Source organism: Pygoscelis adeliae, unplaced genomic scaffold (genome assembly GCF_000699105.1).
Source record: "Pygoscelis adeliae isolate BGI_AS28 unplaced genomic scaffold, ASM69910v1 Scaffold16, whole genome shotgun sequence".
Taxonomy (NCBI): Eukaryota; Metazoa; Chordata; class Aves; order Sphenisciformes; family Spheniscidae; genus Pygoscelis; species Pygoscelis adeliae.
This window is the reverse complement of record NW_008825162.1, coordinates 1001321-1014519: the sequence shown is the minus strand read 5'-3', so window position 1 is coordinate 1014519 and position 13199 is coordinate 1001321. Positions and strand designations below refer to the sequence as shown.

Sequence of the window (13199 nt, the reverse complement as noted above, 5' to 3'; positions counted from 1 at the left end):
ACGTTTGCTGCAAGGGGAGCTACTGAAGAATAAAAGGCCCTAACAAAGAACAAGTTTGATACTACTAAGTCCCCTGCAAGCAATACAGATGTCTACATTTCCACTTTCTCTTAAATCTACATGCATTCCATACACACCTTAGAAGAGCTTTAAAGGTTGCATTACTATTTTGTTGTCTGAGGTAGTTAGTAGCCATCGATCAACCTTCTCCACAGCACTAGTTTGTAATAGAGATGCAGAAGATTATAGCAATTCTTGGATTAGTATAAATTCTGCACTTATAAAAAAACCAGCAGCAATTTAATAGCACTTCTGACATTAAGAAAAAAGTTTATTATGGAATAAACTGGCAAGAAATACCATTCCATTATGCAATTAGTTTCCAGGGAAATCAAATTCTACCACTGCTGGCATCACAGAACATCTTCACATTTGATGCAAATATGAGAGATCAATTACAAAGTCACTCAGTGGCACCAAACCAAATAGTTCAGTTACATTGCTGATTATAAGCCTAACTTTAATAAGCTGCAACTACACTGCAGCTGCAAGAACTTGAACAAAGTGCCACATTAATTATCTTTTTGGAAAAATTTATCATAATACAAGCTTTAGACATTACAGTTACCATCAACATTCTGCTAAGAAAAAAAGGCTGCACGTTCTTCCAACTTACAGTTTGAAAATTTAAGCTATTATTGTAAATCTGAAGAGTTTAGAAAGTCTTGCACCCTCTTTCTAAACTAATATATAGAATATAGATAGTATTTCACATATAATATTTTATACATAATTGTTTTCACATTGTAATTAAACAGGAAAAATTTACATTTTTATTTTGGTGGCAAAGACATAATTTCAGACCCTAGTTTGAAGCTTCTGTAGCACTGTGAACAGAAGATCCAGAATCATGATCAGATAGAAAGGAAACAGTGGCAGCAGCTGCTTCAGGAAGCACGGGTGCAAGTACATGTCGACAAACTGGGCATGTTCCCGACTAAAAAAAAAAGAAAAAAAAACCCAGGCATTTGCACAGTTTGCATTCAATTCTGTTGAAAAGCTAAAGGTTATTATTTACAAAGTATTTAATGTCTTCACAACAGCACTGTCTCAAAGTCAAATTTGACTGGAAGGCTACCTGGAGCTAAGAGACAGCTAACAATCTCAGAAGAAAGCTTTGTTTTGCTTTTACACCAGTCACACAGCAGATACATCAGGCTCTCTGCAAGGTCTTCCTCAAAGAATTGATTTTACAGGTGGGATTTTTTTTTTTTTTGAGGCAAGGATTAAATATAAACTAGGTACAGCCCAAATCTAACAGGAAGTATTTTGTCCTAGTTTTCAGCAAGACTAGTTTACTGTAACAGTGGAAAAAGGCAAGACATATAATACAAACAATATCAACATGGTAATCAACATTATCAAGGTTAAAAAAAAAAACGAAAAAACCCCACCAACAACCCATGCTAGAGGTGTTCTGATCTCCCTAGTCTGAATCAATTAATCTTCCTCTTGTACCTCTTGAGGAAATGATGTGTTAAACTGTAGGCTCACTGAGAACTAGCAAGTGCTAGTTCAGGCTCACACTGTGCGTAAAGCAGAGTGCAAGTGCAAGGAAAAAAATACCAATTCATTAATTACAGTTCTTTTAGTCTAGCCTCAATACGATGTAAGCCTTTTTAAGACATTTGGAAGGAAACTGGTTACAGATTATGAAAATGAAATCTAATACAACATAGATTTACCAAAGGTAAATTCTTTAAATTGATCTACAAGCATTCCAGTATTTCTCCCACCAACCTTAGCTGTCACCATAAATGGGCCTGACATTCTGGCAAGACAGATCAGATCCTTTGCTCTTCTCAGAGGAAAACAAGCCATCTTCTTTACCTCAGGGTATGAGTACAGCAAAGAAAGCTTTTCTCATACCAAAACAAGTTATAACTCATCCATCTCTTTCATTCTTACTGAAAGCAGGCCATGTTTTTCCTCACACAAATACCCCCTCTATTCAAGAAATTGCCCTTCAGGTGAGTAGAGATAAAAATTACTTTGTTCACTTGCACTAGAATTTGGTTCCCTAACGCATAAAATTAACAGCCAGTTATTTCTTGGTATTTCATCCCACATTTTCAAAAAGTTACAAACTGTTCTTCCCAGAAGAATGCAAATACTCAAAAAACCCCACAAAAACCCCACCAATCCTGTAGTACTTACTGTCTGTAGCCAAAGAGTTACACAAGGTTTGTGAAACAAATGATGACAGGGTAGCTCTGTTATGATTTCATCATTCACATATTCACTGCAACAGATAGTACAACACTGCTCTTGACCTACACCTATGATGAAGAAAACACATTATTATTATTACCTTGTTTTACATCTAAGATGAGCTGAAATTAAAATACATATATTATCAACAGTATCACTAATGATTACAAAATACAATCACACTTATTCCACTAAACATTAGTTTTCAAAAATGACCAAAGTTATATTCAGTCTGATTCAAGATTCAAAAGCTCTTAGAACAGCATTGCCAGCTGCACAGTAAGTATGTTTAAATACTGCATCTATGGTATTACAGAAAGCTAAATTCGTTCTTATAAACGTTGTGGAAATTAATTCTTAATTATTTTTCCATACCATCATGGTCATCTGTGACGATAATCTGTGGCAGACAATCTATAGTTTCTTTAGTAGCTGGTGGTTGAGCCTGTTCAACATCAAATCCAAGAGACTCCAAATGTGCCAGAGCAGTCTGAAAGGAGTGAGCAGAGACCAAGTTCTCTTACTCACAAATGTAACATCCCATATAAAAACAAATAATCAAGAAAATGAATCTAATTCTATTGCTTTCTTAAATGGAAGGTATGTCTGTCAGACTAACCATGACATCATTTTTATTTTCATAATGAATGAGATGAAACTGAAGGTCGAAACAGTAACAGCTTGTTTTTTAAACCTTCTTAAAGTATCAGGACAGAGTCACAACTTATTCTTCAATGAACATTTGTTAATTTCATAAAGTTTCAGAAAAGGCAGCAAGTCATAAATGTAATAAAGCTTACTAATACAAAACTGTCATTACATTTTGCTTTCTGAAGATAAAAGCCTCATTAATGTGTTAACTGGCTTCAACTATTGAATTGCTCAGGTACAAACAAAAATATTAAGTACCTCGCTATACTACCAATGTAAGCTTTCAGAAAAAAAAAACCCAGGATCCACATAGATATTTCTCATCTGTATAATGACTTAAGACAAAAGTAGTGCTCTGAAGTCATCTTGTTTGAAACTTAAAGATTTTTGTATGGTGAAAAATTTAAGACTCCAATGCTACAGCTGGTAGATTTGATGTTTACATCATACGTTCAACCCCATTAGACACTGCAAGGATCTCCAGTAGAAAAAAACGCAACACAGAACTCAGATTGGTTATATTCACTAAGCAATGTGCTAGATATACCTGTCTGAACAGCAGAACAGACCGATACTGAAAAGCCAAGAACACAGAAGCACTGAGTTCATATCCTGAATGAACTAGTCACACCCCTCAAGTACAACTACTTACTGCTCTAATCAGCATGAAAATTATTTATTCTAATGGCCACAAAACTCCCTTGGTAAGAAGTTTAAGATAACATGACATTTTTGTAGTGTTAGGGGTACACTCAACTAAAAAACAAAAATATACTAAAGAAACATTGGATTATATACAAACATCTTCAGTAGTGTTTCCTCTTAAACTTTTCAGAAAGTTAGAGTTGAAGTCTGAAAACAGGCCTGCACTTTTTTCACAGTGGCAAGGTAGCTCAGGCAATTATCTGACCATAGATCTAAACTAGCAGGTTTACACCTACAGCCAAATGTTTGTGGCAGCAGAGAGATCAGCATGAGCTAACAGACAAATATTTACAGCTCCTACTGCCACACATATTCTCATCTAGAAATCTACTAATTTAAAGGAGATCCTGGGACAGTTATCCCTACTGCAGTACGCAAGTCCATCTGCAAAACAGGTACACTCCTCCAATTTAACAGCTTAAAAACATTCAATTCTCTTACAGCAGACAATACTGCCTTACTAACATTAAGGTGATTTTAGTATTTGTAATGGTGTTTTGCTACAGCTGCAATGGTCTGAGAATAACTTGTAGGTAAAAATACAATGTTTAATTAGGTTAACTACTACAGCTGGAAAAATTAGATAAGATCCCAGGCAGACAGAAGAATGCAATATTACCTATGTGTCAAACCTCTGTGTCTGTATCCAGCACTCAAACAGAAAACAATTTGCAGAAGCAAATTGTATTGTTTGCTTTTGAAAGCTACGCAAAAGAAACACTACAGACAGAAAGCCTCACAATGACTCTGATGCTTAAAACCACATCTTCAAAACCAAAGCAGAGCAAAGAAGTCTCCACTTTGCAACTTTTATAAGATATCTTTATTTCCTTCCTCTTATTACTTGTGCGACTGCTTACTGCTCCATGTACCATAAACCAAAAGCTGGACACTGCTAGAAACAGGAGTGCTATAGCCTACAGGAGTTTGAGCTTCTCACATCTGTAAATCGGCACAGGAAATATTCATAAATGAAGTCACTGACACTGTAGAGACACTCAGCCTGTTCTACACTGCTGATGAAGTAAACCAAACACTCCCAGCTAAGTAATATCTTTAAAACAAATGGAAGTAAAAAAAAAAAGTCACACATACAGGTTACTACATTTTAGGATCCCAGAGTCTTATAGAATATAGTTTAAAAAAAAAAAATATTCACTATGTTTCCCCTCCAAATGCCACAATTAATTGGGACAAATCCCCCCCTCCCAATTAAGATACACTTGAATTTTGGATGCATTATCAAGTCTCATCCCTTTCAACTATTCCATAGCTACAGTAAATTAGTTTGCTGGATAAAGAAATTTTCAGAAAATTTTCTGAGCTATAATAGGCTCTCATAATAAATTACATTGTTACAGGTGAAAAAGATCTGGTTAATGAATCTACTATTTTAGATAAGAGAATTTTGGGAAACTTAAGGAGGTGGATTAAGTAAATCAGTAACAGGTTGAATAAAGTCACATTCATTAGATAGATTATTAATGACATTATCATTAAACTCAACCCAATCTGTTCATCAAATCAGAATAATACTTAAAGCTAGTCAAAGCTCAGGCTTCTCCATTACAAAACCTCCGGTGCAAAAATACTTGTTACCAGGAAGCAGATGGGTTACTTTTTAAACTTGAAGCAAAAGCAGAGTTATGTTGCACCTATAAGGTAGAACCAGACTAAGCAAGATTTAAGTAATAGCTGTTTGCCCTAAAGCCAGATCTAAATAATACTAAAACAGCATAACTGGCAACAAGTAGCCTGTTAGAAAGCTGAGTATAAATATATAGATAATATGTAACTGCAAAGTGGCAAACCAGCTTGGGGTATAGTTATTCAGAGAAAGAAAACACATGTGCAAGCACTAAGATCTGGAAGGTGAGAACAAAAGTTGTAGAACAAGCAGGAAAGGTATCTGATGAAACTGAAATCTAATCATCCTGCAGTAAAATACCTAGCAGAACAACTCCTGATCCCCAAAGTAAGATGAACTATGTCAAAAACAGATGAAATCACTCCCTTTAATCTTGGGGAGAGGGATGAGGAGCATAAAATACCAATCATGAGGAAGAAAGACAACTAGCTTCAATTCTCACTTCCCTCAAAGAGCTCTCAAGCCTGATCACCTTGACCTTAGTTACTAAGATATCCCTCACAGTGATCTCTAACTCCCTACTCGATACATATAGACAGTTGCAACAAACTACAGAACAAAAATCGTCATATTACAAACATTTTCTATACACCCTATAAATGGAAAATCAGAAATTGCATTTTCTAGCAGAAAGCAAAGACATTTTCAACAATCTCTCTTACCCAAACTTGAAAAGTTAGTTCAGTTTGGTCTTTGAATCACAAAATAAAACATTTTTTAAAAAAGAATTCCCCCCCTCCCTCCCCCCCCAAACGCGGTATGCCACATTTTGGATATCTGAGCAAGCACTGTTACCACAGTACCAAAGATAAGGAAAAGGTTTTGTAACACTACGAGATGCTTACTATTTCAATGAAAGACTTCACATTTTTAAATCTGTGGAACACACTTCTACATCTTCATCTACAATTGTCTGACAACCAGGGAAGTTGTGTTTAAAGGCTGTTCTGAACATCCTTCCAGGAACACAAGTTTCTAGTCTATGTTAATCTAGTGAGGGACAGGGTCACATTATATTATATTACGAGATTACACTGGACTAGCCATTTGCAAGTCCTATTTTCTAGAAAGCAGAAAACATATTCTGATCCTGCCCACATCTTGCTGTGGTCATTAAAAGACAGGATCTCAGCAAACAATTAAAATTAATTCTGGAGAGACAGACATTACAGAGCCTTTTTTTTTTTTGCCCACTTTCTCTCAACTTCCAGAAATACTTGCAATATTGCCTAAGAGAAATGTTGAACTGTTTTGGGTAATCCTTGCTCTTATTTTCGGAATTTTTAGTAACCATCTTCACACTGGAAGAGAGGTGTTATATATATTCTGCTTGAGATTTGGAGGAAATATTTATAATTCTTACTCAAAACCTGTGCTGTCCATTCAGTCACAGTTAATACAGCTGTTCCTTTTACTACTCAGTTACCATTTTCTGCTGACTAATTCCAGTTATGCCAAACTTCTATGCCCACCATAAAGTTTCAGGCACCTAAGGGCTAATTTCAAGCACAAATACTATTTAAGAGAACTGGCTTTCCCTCTTGTCCAACATCCACAGTGACCTATACCACGGGTACCAGAGAATAACTACCTCTGTAGTCATCTACCTGCTTGCCAAGTGTGTTCAATGACACTCCGTTCCTAGTGACACTAACATAATTACAGCATCTTCTCAGCCAGCCATGCACACAGCCACCTAGGATTGCTTTTACAGGTCAAGCCTGAAAAGAGTCCACACGTTTCTTCTGACAGAGTAACTAGGGAAATGTTGTTACACAGTAATGAGAAAGAAAAACTCAGAGCTATAATAACCTCAGTCTCCTCTTCAAGTGTTAACATATTGATTAAAAAAAAAGAAAAGATGGGATTAGTTTCCCCTCTCTACACAGATCCTCTTCCTTTGGTGCAAAGGAGGAGGTCAACTGCTTCTGTAGTTCTGTCCTTTTTGATGTAGTTAGAACCAGCAGCTCTGAAAGAGACAAGGAATTTTCTCTATGCAATTTCAAAATACTGCTTTTATACTAAGGATATCAACAGACCTCCTACACATTAATAAACAGTTCTGAAGTGTCTCCAGAGGAGTAATGCTAACAAGATCCTACACAGCTGGAGAAGACCCTATGGTACTTGATCATGAATAAGGCTGACCTCCCATATACCTTGGGGGATGCACAATACCTGGAAATTGAATGACTGCCAACTTCGGGGAACAACCCTTCCACCTCCTTGGAAAATCGCCTGAAGTTTATTCACAAAATCATTGATTTTGCACATATCCATGGAAAGAAAAGATTATCTATGATTGTTCCACTGAATGTCAGCTTCAGAAAGCATTTTAAAGCATCCTTGGTATTTTGTCTGCAAGCACACTATGACATACAGTCTGCCCTGTTCACCCCTTTTAACTAAGAGCTAGTAGTCAAACTGCCCCTTGATGCCCCTAAACTTATGTCACACACAAAACATTCAATTTAATTGTTGTTACACCATATTATATGTCTACACATTGTTTAACTCTTCTTTTGACAAATACCCTGTAGGGGAGACTTCTGGCAGTGCAAGAGTTGTCGCATTGCATCAAAGTGAATTTCAGCCAGCTCCATATTCACTCTGACAGTGACCAACATCATGTAACACAGAAAAGACAAAGATCATAACCATGCTTGTTCTTGGTTATAAAAGCCCTGGTTTATCCAAAGTTAGATAAAATGAGATTAGAACAAGGTAAAGATAAAAAGCGTTTTTGCTTTTGGATTGTTTGGTTTTTGTTTGTTTTTTTTTTTTTTAAATTTAAAACACATGGAGTCGAGTCAAACACAGAAGTCTTCTACTGAGGAATAAAAATGAGACATCCAATTGTACTCTTACAAAAAAAAAGCTGGGACAATTCATAGGCACAGATCCAGGTATGAACTTTCCTTTATTATGTAGGGAATTTGGCAACATTCTTTAGAATAATTTAAATAGCATATGTTTATACTGGTAGAAATCAGTATAATTTTTTCCTTTAAGAGAAAATAAATACATATTCTAAAAGGAGTAGCACTGATCAATGACTTCTTGCACTACATCATTTAACAGAGCTTTCAACATTTATTTTCAAGCTTGCAGACCTGAAAGTTCAAGATAAAACAGGAAAGTAATTTTTTCCCTGACTTTCCTGATTTTCAGATTGTGCTGAAAAAGGATTCAATAATAAAAACTTATGTCACAACATCACTGATATAATACCACCAAGAATATTTTAATACCTCCATAGCTTGTTGTAAGCGTCCCTCTAGTGCCACAAATGAGAGAAACTGAGGATCCACAGAAGGAGTGGCTTGAGCAAGTCCTAGGCCATCACCAAACTCATCAAGTAGTCTGAAAAACATGAGTTAGGAAAGATGGTCTTCATTTCAAAGTAAATAGTAATAACACGAAGGCTGGGTACATCAAATTACTGCACGTCACCTGTTAACAACTGTGTGCATATACTCTCATGAGGTGGTTGTGTTGGGTTGATCTTGGCTGGCTGCCACATACCCACCTAGCCACTCTCTCACTCCCCCACCTCAACTGGACGGGGACATAAATAAGACTGAAACCTCGTGGGTCGAGAAAAGACAGGGACATCACTCACCAATCACCATCACAGGCAATACGGTCTCAGCTTAAGGGGGAACCTTAATTTAACTGAAAGGTTGAACCAGATGATCTTTTGAGGTCCCTTCCAACCTAGGCTGTTCTATGATTCTATGAATTTATTGCCAATAAAAATGGATTTGGATGGTGAGAAACAAAGACAAAAACTAAAACACCTTCCCTTTAGCCCTCCCTCTCCTCCCAGGCTCAACTTCACTCCTTCATTCCTGACTCCTCTATGTCCCCCTACCCCAAACAGTGTAGAGGGGAGAGGGAATAGGGGTTGTGGTCAGTTCATTGCAGTGCCTCTCTGCCACTCCTTACTCCTCACACTGCTCCAGTGTGGGGTCCCTCCCACAGGCTGCTGTCCTTCAGGACAAACCTGCTTCTGTGTAGGTCTTTCACACAAGCTGCAGCCCTTCGCTAACTGCTCCAGTGTGGGCTCTCTACAGGCACAGTTCCTTCAGCAAATACCTACCTGCTCCAGTGTGGTCTTCTCCAGGGGCTGCAAGGGAATCTCTCCTCCAGCACCTGGAGCACCTCCTCCCGCTTCTTCTCTGACCTTAGTGTCTGCAGGGGTGTTTCTCTCACATCATCCTCCCTCCTCTCTCACACTCTGCTGTGCAGCATTTTTTTACCCTTTCTTAAATACACTTTCCCAGGAGACACCACCCTGCAGTGGGTCCACTGGAGCCAGCTGTGTCCCACACAGGGCAGCCCCAGCCTCTCCTCACAGAGGCCGCCCTGCAGCCCCCCTGCCAGCACCTGCTCCCAGTACAGCCGTACTCTCAAGACAATACAGACTTCAGAAGAACATGATGGGAGCTTTTACTGTTGACTACTCCAGAGTAAAAGGGCACACAGCCCAGCTAATAAATTTTGTATGTATGCTATTAAACTCATTTTACAACTAGCATTCAGATTTTTATTACATCATGTGTCACAGTTCATAGCTTGGCGGCTGCTTTGAGTTCTGTTTTCAACATTCAGAGATCAAATCTTAAAACGGGCACAAGCAAAATCATGTACAGATCTGCGTATGCTCAACAGGAAATTGAACAGACTATTAGAGAAGCATCTTCCCTCCTATTTTGAGTAATTAGGAAGCTTACCAAGGCTAACCTCCAACACTTAAAAATCCTACAATTCGTTTGCTAGCTTGCTGCCTGGCACCGTAAGAACAGGTGCCTTACTTCTAGCTTGGACTCTCATGCATTAGTCCATGTTGTGCTTTTTCAGAATATAACTTCACAAGGAGAAAATACCACTGGTTTTGGTATGTCTATACTGTAGTTTATAATATTTTTAATAAGCAGAAGAGAGCAAATGTTAAGTCTCTCAGTGGAAAGCATTCTGTCTAGCTCACTCTTACTTTAAAACAAAGGCACTATACTATTCTAGGATTAGGCTGTGCACGTGGCTCCGATCACATGCTTCCTGGTATTTGCAGAATTTTTGTAATAAATATATTGCAATATTCTTCAGTGATCTAATGACAGAAAATTGATCGAAGCATTCAAAATTATGACAATATTAGGTAAGCGCATGGCATTTCAAAGAGAAATAAAATAGGCTTATAACATCTAACTTACACCAGTTGCAAAAGAGGAAAAGACCAATTATAAAATTGCACTGACTTAAATGCTGATTACATTCATATTGCTTTACTTTTGTTATACTTCCACTATACTTATAATCTTGAAAATTAATTGAAAAAGTACACCCACCCCTTGAATATTTAGTGTACCAGAATTTTCTGAGATCACAGCCTGATTTAGCAAATGTACATCCTTTTTCTCTCGTTAGAAGAAACATAGCACTTGAAGTACATTAAGCCTTAAAACTCAGATTATCAGCCTTTGAAGCAAGTGCATACTGATAGCCATGAGTATATTTGACATCTTACATAAAAACCAAAACAGTAACTACAAAACCTCTGAAATTAATGCAGAAAACTATCAAAGGCATACCTCCACTCCACATCCAGGTCTTCACTCACACTGGAGTCATCCTCAAGGTTGTTATTTCCATCCAACAGGAAGAATTCAGGATGCGCAAAATCACTAACTGGATTGTTTTGCCCATCACTGCTACTTTCTACTTCTTCCCGGTACTGTAACCAAGGAATCTCTCCTTCCTCCAATAGTGTCTGTTGCCTTCAAATAAATAAGTGAAAAGCTAAAACTAAAAATCTAGGAGAATTTACAAACATAATGCAAGCAACAAAACCTATATATATTACAAGGGCTGCAGCTGCACGTTTCCCAGACTGCAGAGTCCCAGATTAGGAATTTAGTATTTGCTGTAAAAAACAAGGAAATCCTAGTGGTATCAGCTCCAGACTCAGAAAGTTGTAACACCCATGAATCTGTGGTACAATTATTTGTCTAATGCTCAAGGGGAGCAGTACAGTAAGTAGCTTGCTTTGCATTTTCCCTAGTACAGACAGTATCCCTGCCAAGGCTAGTAATTTTGGCACTAAAGACTTTCTTATTCATCTACAAGGTCCTAAAGCCACTAAAAAGAAAGGCTCTCTTGACACCCTGGAACAGCCTTCATGGGGAAACTTGGCCTGAATGCAAACAGATATTATTTGCAAGAGAAGCTATTTGCATAAGGAGAAAGACTCTTCGCATTCCTGGATTTTCTAGAGGAGCACAAGTCACCTGGATGTTTAGAGACACAAGGCTGCGAGTCCCACTTTCCTTAACAAAGGGTAAATAAACAGGATTCATGTTAGAAATGGGTACATTTGCAGGCTGTTCACAGCAAGAAAAGCTAAAGGGTACATAGCGCCATAGTTGTTGTTCTGAAACAGATGAGTTTTCATAAAGCCACGCTAATTCTCCAAACCTCAAGAGACAGTGATACTAAAAAAGCAGTAACAGAGATTTGGAATGCTTGGTAATAGGCACTGCCTACCTAAGAGTGGAAGAAGCTGAAAGAACAGTTAGGCATGGCTTGTTGCTTTATAGAGACCCAAACTAAGAATATAAGGTCAATATTAGATGCTTTGGGGGGGGGGAAAAAAAACAAACCAAAAAACTTTCCTTAGCTATTTATAGCTACAAATTTTGCCTTGCAACAAAAGCAGATACATTTTACAAAGTGAAGTACTGAATGACCAGAAAGTAAGTTCTCAGCAAGCAAGTAGTTCAAGTTTACTTTAATCACTGATAGGGCGGCAGAAATAAAGAGCACCAGTGGAATATGAGAAGCAATAAAGCAAAGAGATAAACAACTACTTTGCAAGGAGTACCAAGCAGTATCAGAAGATGTGTATGTAACATATATGTCTTTACAATTAACAAAGCCCCATATGATGAAACCTGGAGATGAATCACTCTTTCTTGAAGGTTTCCACAAAAGAACACTGTGAGCAGGTTCTGTGTGAGCAAGAAAAGTCACTGATCCATTTAACCCCTTTGCAGCACTGGCTGGTGAACTGAGATACCAGAGCCCTGTGGCAGAAGATTTATATGCCTAAAGTGGGACTTAGTGTGTGTGGAAGCGTAAGTATCTTGATCTACAACTAGGATTTTGAAAGGTGATCCTAACTTGCTAAATGATCCTGGATGAACCTAAAGGTGACATACATGGTGCTGTCCTTTACAGATGGATCCAGGTCAAATCCTCAGAGCCTGTTTCAGAGCACTCATGTTGTTTTGAAGTGAATCATAGAATCATTTAGTTTGGAGAAGACCTTTAAGATCATCAAGTCCAACCATTAACCTAGCGCTGCCAAGTCCACCATTAAATCCTGTCCCTAAGCACCATGTCTACACGTCTTTTAAATACCTCCAGGGGTGGTGACTCAACCACTTCCCTAGGCAGCCTGTTCCAATGCTTGACAATTTTTCCTCACATCCAATCTAAACCTCCCCTGGCACAACTTGAGGCCATTTCTTCTTGTCCTATCCCTTGTTACTTGGGAAAAGAGACCGACACCCACCTCGCTACAACCTCCTTTCAGGTAGTTGTAGAGAGCAATAAGGTCTCCCCTCAGCCTCCTTTTCTCCAGACTAACAACCCCAGCTCCCTCAGCCGCTCCTCATCAGACTTGTTCTCTAGACCCTTCACCAGCTTTGTTGCCCTTCTTTGGACACGCTCCAGCACCTCAATGTCTTTCTTGTAGTGAGGGGCCCAAAACTGAACACAGTATTCGAGGTACGGCCTCACCAGTGCTGAGTATAGGGGCACGATCACTTCCCTGCTCCTGCTGGCCACACTATTTCTGATACAGGCCAGGATGCTATTGGCCTTCTTGGCCGCCTGGGCACACTGCCGGCTCATGTTCAGC

General features: G+C 38.4%; 1 protein-coding gene across 2 annotated transcripts in view; it reads right to left on the bottom strand.

The window, feature by feature from the left end:
* Positions 1-308: 308 nt before the first annotated feature.
* The window catches only part of PJA2 (praja ring finger 2, E3 ubiquitin protein ligase), a 36834-nt gene continuing 23943 nt past the window's right edge, over positions 309-13199 (bottom strand). The window contains exons 5-9 of one of the 2 annotated variants that reach the window (XM_009328709.1): positions 10870-11055; positions 8527-8638; positions 2647-2761; positions 2218-2339; positions 309-997 (exon numbers count right to left, since the gene is read on the bottom strand). In XM_009328709.1, the coding sequence (XP_009326984.1) occupies positions 866-997; positions 2218-2339; positions 2647-2761; positions 8527-8638; positions 10870-11055 (667 nt within the window). In that variant the 3' untranslated portion in view covers positions 309-865. Of the gene's footprint in view, positions 998-2217; positions 2340-2646; positions 2762-8526; positions 8639-10869; positions 11056-13199 lie in introns of those variants that run through there. The other variant, XM_009328710.1, reaches the window with a different exon arrangement.